We start from the raw sequence: 16,587 nt of genomic DNA on the forward strand, positions 1-16,587 counted from the left end.
ATTATTTCATGAATTGGGTAATTCTATTAAAATTTTAATTAAAATTATTGACAGAAGAATATAGAGTGTGGCGCTGTTAGGCTTGAATAATAATTTTAACTTGTAATGTGCACAGTATTCGCTCTCAGAGAGAAAGACTCAGAGGCGTGATGAACCAGGGACAAGTGGGAAAGGCAGCCAGGGAGGTGAGCCGATGCCAAATCTCGCCCAAGCTCTGCGGTCCTCTATATATTAAGGTGTTATCGGCCAATGAATGTTTATACGTGAGGAAACAAGCACCTGGAGAAAACTCACGCGTGCGAGGGGGCAACAATATATCCCTTTCAAATGGAGCAGATTGTAGTGGAGAGTTCGCTGTTACAGCCTTCTCCTGGCAAGCCAGGGTATGGTGCCTCGACATCCATGGGGAGTTTTTTTGTATCCTCCACCAACCTCTCGCCTCCAGTGCTGAAGAAATAAGAGGCCGTGTGGATAGCCACCACCCGATCTCATGGTGCTCACGCAGCCATTCCCATTGGATTAAGGCAGTCGGTAACTTAGCGGTTTGGGTGGCTATTTATTTAGTTCTCTATTTTATGCATTAGTATTTCTCATAGCTGAAAGGAAAAAAACCGAGATATAACTGGTATTGGCCAAACATCCCAATGCTGAAAATGACTCAATTGTTAATTATACATCGCAACATTGCCCAAGACTGCAAGTGGGCAGGACCCTCCCGAATCTTGACTCAGCGAAGCTATCCTGGGTAATAAACAAGTGGAATAATTTGTCAAGAATAAACTGTGCTTACATGCGCTCCAGAACTTGCACAAGCTTTGTGCAGGCTCTGTAAGCGCTCATATCAGACCCACACTGCACCATCCAATGTAGGAAATATCTCGTGTCCTGCCAGCGCCAAGAAAGGGGGATCCATCTTGTATGTGCAAGTCCGATCACTTTGACTTCAATAGTATGCAATGTGATGGAACCTATATTCAAAAATAAGCTCCTCGGTGATTATTAATTTTTAGTGGAATGCGTTGATGTCTGCCGACCGAGTCGCCCTTTAAAAATCTTATTAGCTCAGTGGGGCTTTACTCGGGATATAAACGTCCAAATTCTGAGGTTCCATCAAACATGATCTGCAGGTAACCTGTTCGCTAATGTATCTCAGGTTTGGTGCTCAAGCCTTGAACATATTTGAAGAGTCTTATAATCATAGCCCGAGACATTTATAAAGCGTCGATCATGTCTGGCATCCCACATTAGTTAAACCCAAAATAACCTAAGGCGTCCATCTAACTGCCGTTTAAATATCCCAAGAACAAGAATTGGAATAGGTGACAAAACCTTTGCATTGCAGCACCAACGTTTAGAAACATTTTTTTCCTCCCTGAACAATATATCCTGAAGCAGATTAGTGCTGGATACAGCGGTCACATTTGCAAATGTAACTTTGATCTTTACCTGTGTATCGATAGTTCAATGTTTGTGTTATTTTATCTAGGGATTGTGGTGTTATCTTAGTGTGGTCTGGGACTGTTTTGTTGTTTTGCTGCCTTGCTCAATCTTAGTAAATCGGACTTATAATTAATGTATTTATATTTAGTGGCTTGCTTAATATTTTCTCTATTTTGCACTCTGATCGTTTTTTTGTTGTTTGCCCTTGTAATTTGCTGACCCCGTGCCCATACTGGATGTGAAAAAAGAGCTTCATAGCTCATCGGATTCCTCCTCCAGTCTAAATAAAGATTCTGATTAATTGCAACACTACCATCATTTGCATCAACGCTATTATGCAAGCCTGTTTTTTTTTAAGCTTTCTGACAGGCCAATATTTGTGGGAATTGATGGTAGCCAATCTGATCTTTATTCACTGTTCTGCAAGGATCTGTTTTATCTCCAACATTATTTATTTCCTTTATATATCACCGATAAAGTGCCTAGAGAGTATCTGTTACTGACTGGAGATTGTATGAAAGTGATTGGTGATCACCATCTGGTTGTGACTGGTAATAACGTTGGACGTTATGTTAAGAACTGGCCTTTTGCCCGTCCAAGTATGGGTGTATTTCAGTAAATCTGAAACTTGCAATCAAAAAGCAGACCGCGACGTGATATTCATTGCATCCATTCGTGTGCAATTTGTAAGGCCGCGGTGACACAGACTTATTTCATTTTCAGGTTATAATCCCTTGTTCATTATGACGTCCTTTTTACTTCGATGTCTCAACAACAGCGTTACGGAGATCACGTGACGTGAGGGTTCTGCTTTTGTAGTGAGGGTTGTCAGTTGACGCTGAGGGGGGAGGAGACGCCTCGCCCCCCCCATGTGGAGTGACGTCACCCGCTAATTAATATGCATGGCAGGGGGGGGGGTGTTCATTTGGAAGACGTCACCTCATGATTATTGAGGAAGGCTGTTCGATGTGGAGTGACGTCACCTGCTCATGATTATTAATGAGGGGAGGGTGGTGCTACATGTGTAGTGAAATCACCCACTAATGATTATTAATGAGGGGGGGGGGGTCCATGTGGAGGACGTCAGCTGTTCATGATTATAAATGTTGGTTGGGCTGGCCGACGTGGAGTGACGTCACGCGCGGGACACACAGACATTCTTGGCTCATTATAGCAGTCAATTACTGTGTCATGACAGCACGTACCTCAGTGACTCTGGAAAGTATAATCGTGCCTTGTGGTGACTAGTCATGTCTGTCAGTGTATGTTAGTACCTGATAGTGTCTAGTACTGGTAAGGGACCTCCTGGTTACACCAGCCCACAGGGGATTATTGTGTCCGTCCGTCGTGCATCCAAAAATGGGAGGGCTGGGGCGGGGTGGAGAGGGGAGGGGAGGGGCTTGGTGGGGAGGGAGGGGCTGGGTAGAGAGGGGAGGGTGGGGAGGGGCTGGGTGGGGAGGGTGGGGCTGGGTGGAGAGGGGAGGGTGGGGAGGGGCTGGGTGGGGAGGGGCTGGGTGGGGAGGGGATGGTGATGGGCTGAGTGGGGAGGGGTTGGGTGGGGAGGGTGGGGCTGGGTAGGGAGGGGAGGGTGGGGATGGGCTGTGTGGGGAGGGTGGGGAGGGGCTGGGTGGGGAGGGTGAGGCTGGGTGGGGGGTGGGAGGGGTGGGGCTGGGTGGGGAGGGGCTGGGTGGGGAGGGTGGGGAGGGGAGGGGCTGGGTGGGGAGGATGGGGCTGGGTGGAGAGGGGAGGGTGGGGAGGGGCTGGGTGGAGAGGGTGGGGAGGGGCTGGGGGAGAGGGTGGGGAGGTACTGGGTGGAGAGGGTGAGGCTGGGTGGGGGTTGGGAGGGGTGGGGCTGGGTGGGGAGGGGCTGGTCACCCCGTGGTGCCCTTATAAAACTCAACGTGTAACCTGCTCACGCCGGCTTGTGCCCACCCTCACAGTCGGGCATATTGTGCGGAATACACCACGCCGCTGTTGACCCTGGCCATTGACCAAGCAACCCAACGTTCCTACCAGCTCCCTCCACAGGAATGTGTTAATGTCTGTGTCTGATAGTGCCAAGTATTGTCTGGTAGTGTTTGTAGGCCGTGCCTTATAGTGTCTGGCACAAGCTAGCAGTATCTGGTAGGGTCTGGCAGAATCAAGCAGAGATTGGTCCTGTGACCTCTGACAATGCAGTCTTTAAATGTTTAACTAGGCCTCTAAGTACACTTATCTTGGCACAGCATCATGATATCACCACTTGGTGGCGAACAGGAGCGTCTGTTATTGTTACATATGTATTAGAGTGGTCTGCTACGAACCTAGTCACCTGAGTTAAATTCCTGTCCGCAGCTAATATCAGTCATGAATTATATCTAAGATTACTTTAAGGCTCCCCTAGGTAGACTAAGCCTTAAATGCGTACCTGATGTGGTGTAAACATTACTAATGGAAAGACCAAGGCTACTGGGCAAGGTTCTGACCACACCACGCCATTATAGGTGCACGATGGTCTCTTTCCTAGGTGCTAGCGAACAGCACTTGCCCCAACAGCCTGTGTACACTGCACGGGTTATCTTTGTGCGTGTCTGCGCGTTATGTAATCTTCAATAATTATTTTAGATTATTTCTGTGCGAGTGTTTGTGTCATCGGTTACAGACGCTGCATAAAAGAATCAATCACAAACAACGCTCAGTCAACTCAGTTATTTTAAATTATACAGAAACACAGCTCACACTTGCTCCAGTTTACACTATAAATACCAACAGATAAACAATGTATTATAGAACAAATAATGGCCCCTTGACAGAGCTCCGTGAGGAGGCCCAATTTGACAGTGCCCCATTATCAAGCTTCATGATGCGGCCCAGTCTCTGATAGAGGTCTGTCATGGAGTACTTTTAGGAAACTTGCCACTTATTACCGAGCTCCGCCTGGGGACCCAGTCTTCAATATTTATCATGGAACTCCATAATGAGGTCCAGCGTAATAGAGAACTTCGTGAGAAGACCTAGTGTAATAGAGCTCCATCATGGAGCTTAATAAGGAGGTCCAATATAACACAGAGCTCCATTCTGGAGCTACATGAGGAGGCACAGTGTAATACAGAGCTCTTTCAGGAAGCTCAGTGGAATGCAGAGCTCCATCAGTGAGCCCCACGAGGAGGCCTGGTCACAGTGCTCTGTTCATCCAGGTGAAACCTGTCAGAGAGCACGGATCCTCCCAGGGCTTCTCTCTCCTTCCCATGTCTCCTCTCACCTCCCCATGCCTCTCACCTCTCTCCGCATCTTGTTTCTCCTCAAGGCATCTCCTTTCCCTCCAGATGTCTACTCTACTCCCCGTGTCTTCCCCTACCCTCCCCGTGTCTTCTCTCTCCTCCCTGTATCTCCCTATATCCTCCCCGTGTCTCCTCTCCTATCCCCGTAACTACTCTCACCATATCTCCTCTCTCCTCCCCGTGTTCCCTGCCCCTCCCTGTGTCTCCTGTCTCCTCTCGCTTCCCAAAGTTACCCTCGTATCTCCTACACGTGTCTCCTCTCCTCTCCCAGTGTCTCCTCTCCTCTCCCAGTGTCTCCTCTATTCTTCCTCTCCCCTCCGCTCCCTGTATTTTATTTTCTTATCCCTGGGTCTCTCCTCCACATCTCTCCCATACCTATGTCTCCCTCTTCAATCTCTCTCCCCCCCCCTGCCGACATCTCCATCTCGACCTGTGTGTCTCTCTCCCTCTCTCATCGTGGCTTTCTCCTCTATCCCCTCCCTTCCCCGTGTCCCTCTCTTCCTACACGTCTACTCTCCCCTACACGGGGAGCGTCTCCTCCGCTGTGCCACCACAGTGAACCCGGTACGTCCCTTTCCTCCATGCGATGTTTGGGTGAAGGAGAGCCGAGACGAAGATGTGCAGCGTCAGCAGCTCGCGCACAACCCACGCGGCCGCAAACTCCCTCCGCGAGAACGGGGGTGCGCCCCCCTACAACACAAAGACAAAGATTCCCCATATAGCTAATGCACACACGCACTTTCACACACACCAATTGACTCCCGTATTCTTACTCACACAGACTGACACACACAATCTCACACGTACTAACTCACATGCTTTCTGACGCACACTCATTCTCACTCATTCACCACACTCAATCCCACATACACAAATACACTCACACTAATTATCACGCTCTATCATGCACGCTCACTCTTACTCGCTCATTCGCACTCATTCTCACCCACACTCTTACCCACTCATATACACAACAACGACCGCCATTCACCACGAAGTGGCGATGACATTACCACACGGTTTATGCCAGACTACATGCAATTTGAGGCCAAGTGAAATGTTGAAGCCTCGCTGACAGGTCACAGCACAGACCCAGGTGTTATAGGTTGATTGATTGAGATGACTGACAAATGCACCACCTGTGCTTCCCACTGTGCCAACTCACTGCTTTTTAGCCACCTGGTGCTCCGCTCGTTTTTGTGAGCGTCGCTCCTCTGCCCACCACTGTTTTTGGAGGGCAACTGCCTCCAACTGCCCAGTAGTGTCCTTCACAAGCCTCCTCCAAAGAGGCTGATCTTGACACCGCCGGTACCAGTTATTGGCAAGTCCAATCAGCTCCACATCCTCTTGTACTGCATCAGCCCATCTATTCTCAAGCCTGTGTCATGCCTGTTTAGGCCCTTCTCTAAATTCAAACAAAAGCTGCTTAGGCATGAGGGACCAAATCAATACAACCTTGCCTGCTGGAGGAGCTCACTGATGGAACTGTATCCAGATCATTGAAGTATAATAATAATTTCTATTTATAAAACGCTTTTAAACAATCTTTCTCAGGGCGCTATGCATGGAAATGTGGAAATAGTTAATATCAACTAAGGGAATAAGAAGTGAGAAAGACGTTTGAAAATAACTAAAGAGAGAAAGACAATTTGACCTCGAAGGGCAAGGAGTTCCAGAGTTTAGGTGCCGCAATTACAAAGGCACAATCACCCCAAGTGTGAAGCCTAGATTGTGGGCAGTGAGCAAGCACAATCTGAGGATATTAATGATCTTGATGGAATATATGGCTGAAGGAGGTCATGAATGTATGGAGGAGCAAGTCCATATAAGGCCTTGAATACCAGCAAGAGAATATTAAAATCAATAAGGATATGGACAGGAAGCCAGTGAAGGGACAGGAGCACAGGTGTGATGTGATCCTTAAAGGATGTACCAGTTAGCACCCTGGCAACCGCATTTTTAAGATACTGCGCAGCCTGTTTAGGAGCTTGCTCAGAGTTATAAACAGCAAGGCATTACAGTAGTCAATGCAGAAGAAAACAAATGCGTAGATCAGTCTTTCAGTGTCTGCAGTGTTAAGGATGTGGCGGAGCCGGGATATGTTTCTCAGGTGGAAAAAAGAGGTTCTCACAAATCTGTTGACAGGGGACTGAAAGGATAAAGTTTGATCTAGAAGGACAGCAAGATTGGTGACTTCATGTGTTTGATAGATGTTCCAACCAGTTAAGAGGGATTGCATTGGAAACCTGATGGGGTGTACCGATTAAAACAACGTGTGTTTTATCATCATTATTCCTTTTTTAAGGAAGATTTGAGACATCCAGGCTTTGACATGAGAAATTGACTATTCTAATAATGAAACTGTAGATAAACCATGCAATCCCAAATGTAGGTAGATCTGAGTATCATCTGCATAACAGTAATAGCTGAGCCCTTGTTGTCGTGATGAAGCTCCATGTGGGCCAAACAGACATAGAACAGGATGGGGCCTGATAAAGATCCCTGAGGGACACGGTAAGAAACAAAGTAAGTTGTGGATTTATAGGGCCCATCGTAACAAATTGCTTGCGGTTTGAGAGATACGAGTTGAACCATTTCAACATGATCCCCATCAAGAGTTCCAATCGGTTGAGTAAGATATGTGGTCGATTGTCTCGAAGGCTGCGCTTAGGACAAGGAGGAGAGCACTTGGAGAACCTTTATCAGCAGCAATTAGGGGATAATTCATTATCTTAAGGCTGTTTTGGTACTATAACCAGATCTAAAATCAGACTGAAATGGATCGAGTAGATTATTTGACAGCAGGTGTAAATTAAAACTGTGAAGCGACAGCCCCCTCAAGAATCTTAAATAGAAAAGGGAAATTTGAGATTGGGCAGAAGTGCTAAGGATGGTTGAATCTAGACCAGGATTCTTGTGAAGCGATGTTAATGAAACCATCTTAAGTATAGAAGGGACAATCCTAGATCTTGAACAAATGGAACCAGAGAAATTACCTCGAAGGACAGCGGTAGGAAAAGGATCAAGAGGACAAAAGGTCGGATGCGATTTATTAATTAAGTCAGACAGACATTGAAATTCCAGAGAACCCAACTAACACTGTGCCATTAAAAGATGGAAAAGGGAAGCCAGAAGGTAGAGAAATGATTGGGGAGAGGAGTAATTGAGACCGGATGGAGCAAATTTTTTCGAGGAACAAATGTTGGGGGTGAATTACAGCCATTCGCCACTAAATGGAGGTGATGCCACCACGACCAGACCACTCCACTCACGTGCACGCCGGTGAGCTGTGCGTAGTCTGCCAGAAACCAGGCCAGGATGTGTCCCAGAAACACAATGGCTGGGTCCCATCCAAGTAGTTTGTAAGATGCCCAGGATATGAGACACGAAGACACGAGACACTCGGACAATGGCTCGAGCAGCAGGGTCGCAGGGACCATCGTGAGACGCAGCTTAGTCCACCTAAGACACGGGGACACAGAGACATTGAGAGACGTGGAGACACAGAGATAGGGGGACACGGAGACACCGAGAGACATGGGGACACAACCACGGAGACACTGTGACACAGAAACACAGAGACACATATACTCGGACAAGCGTGCACGTATTAGTGAGCTTATGTTAGTGTGTGCATTAGTGTGTGTGCGTTAGTGTTTACGTTAGTGTGTGCATTAGCGTAAGTTATATGTGGGGAGCGGTAGTGCAACGGTTAGCTTGCTGCACTGCGGCCCGAGTTCCATTCCCACTCACGGCCATCGCCAGTGACGATTATCCTGAATCAGTCCTGGGCCTCCCCTTGGTCGACTCAGCCTTAAATGAGTACCTGGTGCGATGTGTAAACATCGCCATTGGGGAGACAAAGGCGGCCGGGCGTGGTGTTGGCCTACCTTGTGTGCCATGCCGGCCTTCATAGGTGCTCGCTAAAAGCACTTGCCCCAACAGTCCGTTCATGCTATACGGGGGATCTTTGTTTGTAAGTAATATGCGCGTTAGTGAGTGCACGTTAGTATGTGTGGGCATTAGTACGTGCGTTAGTACCTGATCATACGGTTCCTGAAGGAGGAGATTGAGTAGGAACCCGGATTCTGCAGTGCAACTTGGTGAGACATGGCGAGTTTCCATCCCCTATGTAGACAAACACAAATACACTCCTCTCCTTCCCCGTACATCCCATTCTTCACCATCTCTCTCTCCCATATCTCCCATCTCCTCCCCGCGTCTCCCCTCTCCCCCCCGTGTCTCCCCGTGCCTCCCCTCTCCTCTCTGTGCGTGGCCCCCTACCTGTCTGTGATGGCCTTGGCCATGAAGTAATCCTCCGCAAGGAACTTTCCGAACGCTTGGAGCCCCCCAGCGTCGTCCAAAACCGAGCGACGCAGCAGACAGGACATTCCCGTGACACAGCGCACCCCAACCACATGTGCCGAGACATAGCTACGTGGGTGAGCTGTGCCGAAATACACCTGCATACAGAGAGAGAAGCAGAGACAGAGAGAACAAAAGAGAGAGACACAGACAGAGAGTGAGACAGAACAGACAGAAAGAGATTCGAAGACACACACTGACACACTCGCACACACAGAGACAGTGACAGGACGAGAAAGAGAAGGGCACACTCATGCACATATACTCACACTTACACAGGGACAGACAGGGAGACGCACAGACGCAGTTACCTGCTCGAGTGTGGCTGCGAATCCACGCCTGTCGGCCACGTACGGGAGCCCGTGGACAAGACCCACATCCTTGGACAACTGCAAAACCATGTCTAACAGTGTGTCCGGTCTCACTATAGGGAGACAGAGAGATACACAGAGACAGAGAGAGACAGACACAGAGAGAGACACACACATATAGAAACAGGGTCAGAGTGAGACCATGTTTAACAGCCTGTCTGGTCTCACTACAGGAAGACAGACATACTAAGTCACTACGAACTCGCCAACTCAAATTACTTTACCGCTTACAGGAAAAATCAGTGGCAAAATATCAGATCCGGTCTTGGGCCTTCCCTATGTCGACTCAACCTTAAACAAGTACCTTGCAAAGTGTGTATGTAACATCAACACTGCGGAGGCAAAGGTGCTGGCCATACCACCAACTCATAGGTGCTCGGTAATAGCACTTGCCTCTACAGTCTGTGTGGGCTATGCAGGGGACATTTACCTTTGTATTTGTACTCACCGCGAATGCCACTGTCACAGATCCACAGTAGACTGTGTTTTGCAGACTCATACGCAGGCATAAGATTATTCACCTTGGGGTTGATACCCACTCGCTTGCCTCCTACACATACAGACGGACACAGAGAGAGATGCATAGACAGAGACACGTAGAGAGACATATACACATCCCCCCCCCCCATGTATCCATTCCCTCTCTCCCCATGTCTCCATCTCTCTCCGCTCTCCTTTCTCTCTCACTCTCTCTAAATATTTCCCTTATCTCTCTCCCAGTGTCTTTCTCCCCCTGTTTCTCTCTCTCCCTCCTCTCCCCATGTCTCACTCTCACTGTGTCGCTCTCCCCTCTCCCTGTGTTTCTCGCTCCCTCCCCCATGAGTGTTTCTCTCTCCATGTCTCTCTATGTTTCTCTAACTCCCTATCTCTCTTTCTCTCACTCACTACACCCATGTCTCTCTCCCTGTGTCTCTGACTCTCCCTCTCAGTGTTTCTCTCTCTCCACATGTCTATCAGTTTCCCAATATATCTCTTGTGTGTGTGTCTCTCTCTCCGCATCTCTCTCTCACCCACAAGGAGTTTTGCGTCCGCGTTCGGGTATTTGTCGAGGAGCTGCTGACAGATTTTCACCGCTGGGTCATCTCTGTCCTGCACACAGAGAAGAATCTCCACCTACACAGAGAGAAAGAGTGGGGAAGGAGGCAGATTGGCTATCTATTCATCACACAGAGAGAGGAGACATACTGCCTGCCTCTCCATCTTGTTATAAACATTCTCCATGTTGGCGCCTATGAAGATTTTGTATTACAAATTGTATAACTTTCCTCTCCCGTGTGACACTCTTTCTCTCCCCCCGTGTCTCTCACCCCCTCTCTGTCTCCCCATGTGCCCCTGTGTCTCCATCTCCACATGTCTCCCTGTGTATCTATCCGTGTCCCTATGTCTCCGGGTCCCTCTATCCCAGTGTCTCCCCGTGCCTCCCCATAGCCCCGTGTCTCTGTGTTCCCGTGCCTCTGGATAGTCCATGTTGAAGAATGTCTCAAGATTGTCTCCGAGGTTTGGGTCGACGCCTTTGAGCGGCTTGAGGAGGGAGACACCAGGAAGACATGAGACAGGAACTTTGTCCGGCACCTGTCTCCGCAGGTGGATGCGTCTGGAGAGACGAAGACACGTGTAGACACACACAGGGAGACACGGTGAGAAACGGGGAGAGTTGGAGAGACACGGGACACATGAGAGCACAGGAAGACACATGCCTACAGGGGATTATGAATGGATTATAAATGTAGTTCCTAAAATGCAGCAAGTTGGCACAGTGAAAAGCACAGGTGGAGCATGTCAGTCATCTCATTCAGTCAACCGATGGCACCTGGGTCTGTCCCGTGACCTCCTGCGAGTGAGCCTTCGACACTTCATGTCACCTCAAAGTGTATCTAACCTGGCACGAGCACTGTGGTGACGTCTCCACCACTTAATAGGGAATGGCGGCTGTTTATGTTGTGAGGGTGTATGTGTGACTCAGCCTCAAATGAGAACCTGGTGCGATGTGTAGGGAGACAAAGGCGGCCGGACGTGGTTCTGGTCACTAACAGCAGTTGTCCCAACATTCTGTTAAGGCTAAAACAGGTGATCTTTATCTCTGTGAGGATGTGTGAGTGCGTGCTTGCTTTTCTGGCTCGTGATAACACAGTGGTTAGCGATGGCGGAGCCAGGATTTTCAAGTAGGGGGGGTCAACCCCTCCAACAATGAAAAATGATAGTTGTAAGTAAGGACTTGTCCCTTGCTTTTTATTTAACGCGTGTGCGCCCATGGCGCAGCCATCGATCGAGGGTCGAATTCGAACCGCGTGGTGTGATCGGCATCGTGCTCGCTGAAGGTGAATGCCTTCAGGGAAGTCGTGTACTCTATACGCAACTGCGCACAATTCCGAGTCACTTACAACTGCTTTGCCGTTACTTATTGCCAATTATGGACTCAGACTATTGTCCTATCATCTCATAGAGTCCCTGGCACGTAATAATATGCTACACAGTGGCAGTCGCAAAATGCCGATTTATTACTAATAAACCCAAATGATCCGATCGAAATTAGGGATTTCGATCGTATCATTGGGGGGGCACGTGCCACCCCACCCCCCACTGGCTCCGCCAGTGGTGGTTAGCACATTGCGTGTGAACTAAGTTTAAGTTCCGCTGAGAGCCAAGATCAGCCACGAATATAGACGAATATGTGAACCGGTCCTGAACCTCCCCTAGGTCGACTCAGCCTTAAATGAGTACCAGATTGATGTGTAAGCATCATCATTGGAGAGACAACGGCGGCCGGGCATAGTTTAGGCCACATCAAACCAGCCTTGATAGGCGCTCGCTAACAGCCAATAATAATAGCCTGTTAAAGGCTATATCGGGGGATCTGTGTATTTGTGTGCGTTTGCCCCGTATCTGTTTGCAAAACAAAGAAGCCCTACGCGAGATGAGCTCACCAGCCACACGCAAACCCAACATCCATCTATCTCCCTGTCTCCATCCTCTCTCCTTCCGTATCTCCCTCCTCTCTCTCACACGTGTCTCCATCCACCGTCTCCCCATGCATCACCCCTCCCATTGTCTCACTCTTTTCCCTCCTCTCCCCCCGTGTCTACTTACTATATCTCCCTGTCTCCCTTCTCCCCCCGTGTCTCTCTCTGCCGCATATTAATTATTTAAGATTTTTTGTGAAAACACTATGAACCTTGTAAATTCACCTGCGAGTCAGATTTCACACTGAATTAAAGATTAATGCCCCATGCGCGCATGCATGTGTGTTTTGGAGGCTCGTGAAGAACGCTCCTGGGCAGGGCCAGGCGAAGGGCACTTTTATGCTAATGGAGAAGTTGGAGTGACGTTTTGAGTGAGTGATTTGGTATTGTGAGTGTATGGGTGAGCGGGTACGTGAATAGGTGGATGGTTGAGTGGGTGGGTAGGTAGGTCAATGGGTGGGTAAGGGGACAGTAAATATCCATGAGCTGTCACGTGGTTAAATAAAGGATGGCAAACGGTAGTCATTATTTAATTATATAATGCCTCTTCTGGTCGCGTCAAGTGACAGAATAAACAATAGCAGGTGAAGCAGCCTACCGGAACAATGAGGTGGTAGTACATGTAGCGCTGGTGATGATGCTGTCAAACATGAACACAGCCCAGCCAGCAGTGATGCGAATAACACATTCCTATGGCCAAGAGCCACTAGGCACATTTAACATTGATACAATTAGACAACAAGCGACCTGCAATTGTAACATGTTTACAGCGTGGAAGAGTAGACTAAATGACCCCTCTATAGGGGCTCTGAAGAGCTTCCTTTTTGTGTAAGCTCTTCCGCAAACAGTGACATTAACAAGTCATTTCAGCGCTGCACATTTGACCTTTTTACATAAAAAAAATAATGGGTTTACAGTAAACAAGAGTCAGGTAAGGCTAAACACAGCAACAAGGATAATACCGCAAAAGTTGTATAAATAAACATGTGTGTGTGTAAGTGTGTAAATAGCAGTTCATATTTTTACAATGTTTTAATGTAAAGGCAACCAAACGCAACATTAACGTATACCGCAAAAATCCTCCGGTATAAATAATTCTTATTTAAATGAACGTTTGAAATAATATTCGGTTGCTGCTAAACGACGTGGCTCTTCTAAATGATACAGTTAAGACTTATTATAGACATTGTGACTAAAACCAAACGAAGGTTTTAACGTGGAAACAGGAGCTGTGAGTATGCAGTGCCCCTGTTAGAGGTACAGTGTGCGTGCGTTATAAAGGAAAACGAGACAAAGCTACACAATTAAGCCTGTAACAACTTTACGTCACAACAACGCACACACACACTTGCACGACAGAGAGCCTCGCATTAAAATCAACAAAACTAAAAAGTCATTATTAGATCAACTCGCGCAGTGTGGCCGCACGTGCGGCTGATTGGGATGCGTGACAAAAACAATACAGTAAAACCTTGCGGATTGCGAGTAACTTGGTCTGCGAGTGTTTTGCAAGCCGAGCAAACATTTTAAAATAAATATTAATTTGATAAACGAGCGAGGGTCTTAGCAATACGAGTAGTAGTACGTATATACGCTTTGTACTGGCCGAGCGTCACGTACTCACAACTGATGTACACGAGTGCTTTGATATACGAGTTTTTTGGATTACAAACACGTTTCCGGAACGAATTATGCTCGCGAATCCAAGGTTTTAATGTAATGTACTCTCTTTTTTTTACGCGAAATGGACAGATATGAGAAGGCGTAAATTTTATTTTTAAATTCTACAAAGATTATCATGCTTATGTTGTGTCACGTACAGGAGGACACTGGGACTCCTATATTGTTGCCAGAGAGCCACGTCCCTTGCCTACATAAACAACGGCGTTTGGTTTAAACGCGACTGATGCTGCTGCTGCAGATGATGATGATGATGAAACACCGAACGTGGAAACCGAAGCAGTCCGCTCGCGTTAAAGCAATACCAAGCCTGGCTGCCGATGGGCCAGAGTTTTTGCTTGTTTCGTTTGCACTCTTGATTGAACTCATGGTTTAAAAAAAGCAAGCCCCGAATATATCCGATGCGACAGCGAATGATATCGTGTCAACCCGTAGGGTTTTTTTTTGTACCCCCGTATTCTTGCATAGGGAAATTGAGTAATTATTTTTTTAATGTCCATACGGCGGTACAAACGTTTCAACACGAATGTTTCGTCTTATTTGTTTTGTGTTTCGCCCTTGTGATGGGACTTTGTAGGATGAACGTGGAGATTTGTAAGGCGGCACGGGCGTGACCATTAAGGTCTGAAATAAGGCAAGGGGCACTTGATAAGGGGTTGTTGGTTGACAGGTATGATGAATGGAATGCAGAAACCGATCATGGGAGGGCTTTGTTGCGTTAAAATTAATGCCGCCGATGAAGATACACCTCCAAGAAGGGAGTGTGGGATGTGCAGAGACTGTCGGCCTATCTACTTTTTGTTCTCAAGTCTTGCTCGCATTGAATGAAGGTGGTGCTCATCTCCATAAACAAATCGGCAGCGGTGGAAACATTCCACATGCCGATGGCAGATGGGGGGTGTGCCGAGTGTTCTCTCTCTCTCTCCTCTCTCCACAACTGCACTGCCGATTTGTCTTTTGAGTTAAGCACCACCGCATCTCTTGTCAACGCAATCAATGCATCAGCGCCCGAACGTTATTACAGGCTAATTCAGAGCTTATTGGCCACGCCGTGCCCCTTATGCATTTCAACGTTCATCCTACAAAGTCCCATCACAAGGGAGAAGATGAAACACAAAATAGACAACATGTGTTGTATTGCCCGTATTGAAACGTCTGTACCGCCGTATGGACCTTAATAACTCAAGTTCCCCTTGTACAGGAATACGGCGTAGTAAACCCGTATGGGTTCACGCGGTTTTTGACATCGCTCGCTCTGTTTTTAAAAGCGGCACTGGCTGGCTTGCTTTGCCTGTTTGTTGTTGTTGTGTGGTGGTGTTGTTGTTCTTGTTGTAGCAGCGCTACGAAACCCCGGCTAGGACCCCGAGTTCGATTCCAGCATCGCACGGCCAACAACAACAACAGCAGTAGCAGCCAGTGACGATAACGTGAACGTCCTCAGCCGAGTAGCGGCGTGTAGTAAAAACACCGCCACTGACGGGGGAGACAAAGGCGGCCGGTGCGTGGTGCTTGACCACCACCGTGCCGGCCTTCATAGCTGCTGCTCGCTAAGAGCGCTCCACACCAGCAGCATCATGTCAAGGGTGGTGTGGATGGATGGGTGGATGGGTGGATCTGTTTTACTTGAATATCGCGGTCGCGAGCGCCAGCGACGCGGCACTGCGCAAACTGCGTGTTGCGTGTTGTGCGCCGTGCCGGGTGTAGCTGTTGCCATGGGGACTCACGTGAAGGCGATGGACACGAGATGCATGAGCCACAACACGAGGCCCAGCGCCAGCGCCAACGCGGCCACAGCCACGCCCGGCGCGAACGCCATCATCGCCCGTTACTTGTCACCACCACCACCGTCACCCCCCACTGGACTCGCAGCCGGCCGGCACCCCCGAACGAGCAAAGGGCGAGGGAGCGAAGGAGCGAGCGAGCGCGCGTACCCGCACCAAACAAGACGAAAATAATGAAGATGGTGGTGGTGGTGCGGTGGGCGCGCACAAGGGACGCCTCGACAAGCGAGTGAGCGAGCGCCGCGCGAGAGTGAAATGAGAGCGAACGCTTGAGAGAGAGACACACAGTGGGGGAGAGAGAGAGAGCGGCGCGAGACACGCACGCGCACGCACGAGCGCGGTCGTCGCGGGGGCCGCGCGCGTGCAAAGTCGCTCAGCTCAGCTGGGCGCTGTACCGCGGGGCGCCCGCACCGTTAGGTTTACGTCACCAACCCATCACCCACCCCCCCCACCCCGTCCACACACCGCGTTGCAAGCCTCGCGCGATGACGTCACTCACAACAAGAGCGCGGTGACGTCATACACGCAGCCACAAACTCCGGCGCGGGTGCGAACGTGCTCGGTGACGTCATAACTACTGTGCGCCGCTACCAACGACCCCGGCGCGGGTGTGAACGTGCGCGGTGACGTCATTGCCAGCGTGATGCAAGCGCCGTGACGTCGCGGGCCCTTCGGCGAGATGACGTCACCAATCGCTTATCTCACGTAGACATCTTCTCGGATGACGCCA

General features: G+C 48.9%; 1 protein-coding gene across 1 annotated transcript; it reads right to left on the reverse strand.

Annotated features, from left to right (window-relative positions):
- Positions 1-5,091: 5,091 nt before the first annotated feature.
- On the reverse strand, positions 5,092-16,217 carry UGCG (UDP-glucose ceramide glucosyltransferase). Its single transcript, XM_032965798.2, has 9 exons — positions 15,801-16,217; positions 10,889-11,030; positions 10,447-10,549; positions 9,885-9,986; positions 9,377-9,489; positions 8,985-9,163; positions 8,742-8,828; positions 7,973-8,162; positions 5,092-5,390 (listed from the first exon to the last, which is right to left on the reverse strand). The coding sequence occupies exons 1-9, from the start codon at positions 15,893-15,895 to the stop codon at positions 5,220-5,222; spliced, it is 1,182 nt and encodes a 393-aa protein (XP_032821689.1). The 5' UTR covers positions 15,896-16,217; the 3' UTR covers positions 5,092-5,219.
- Between the last annotated feature and the right edge of the window lie 370 nt (positions 16,218-16,587).

This window comes from Petromyzon marinus, chromosome 2 (genome assembly GCF_048934315.1).
Source record: "Petromyzon marinus isolate PM22_M1 ecotype Great Lakes invasive population chromosome 2, UKy_Petmar_22M1.pri1.0, whole genome shotgun sequence".
NCBI lineage: Eukaryota > Metazoa > Chordata > Hyperoartia > Petromyzontiformes > Petromyzontidae > Petromyzon > Petromyzon marinus.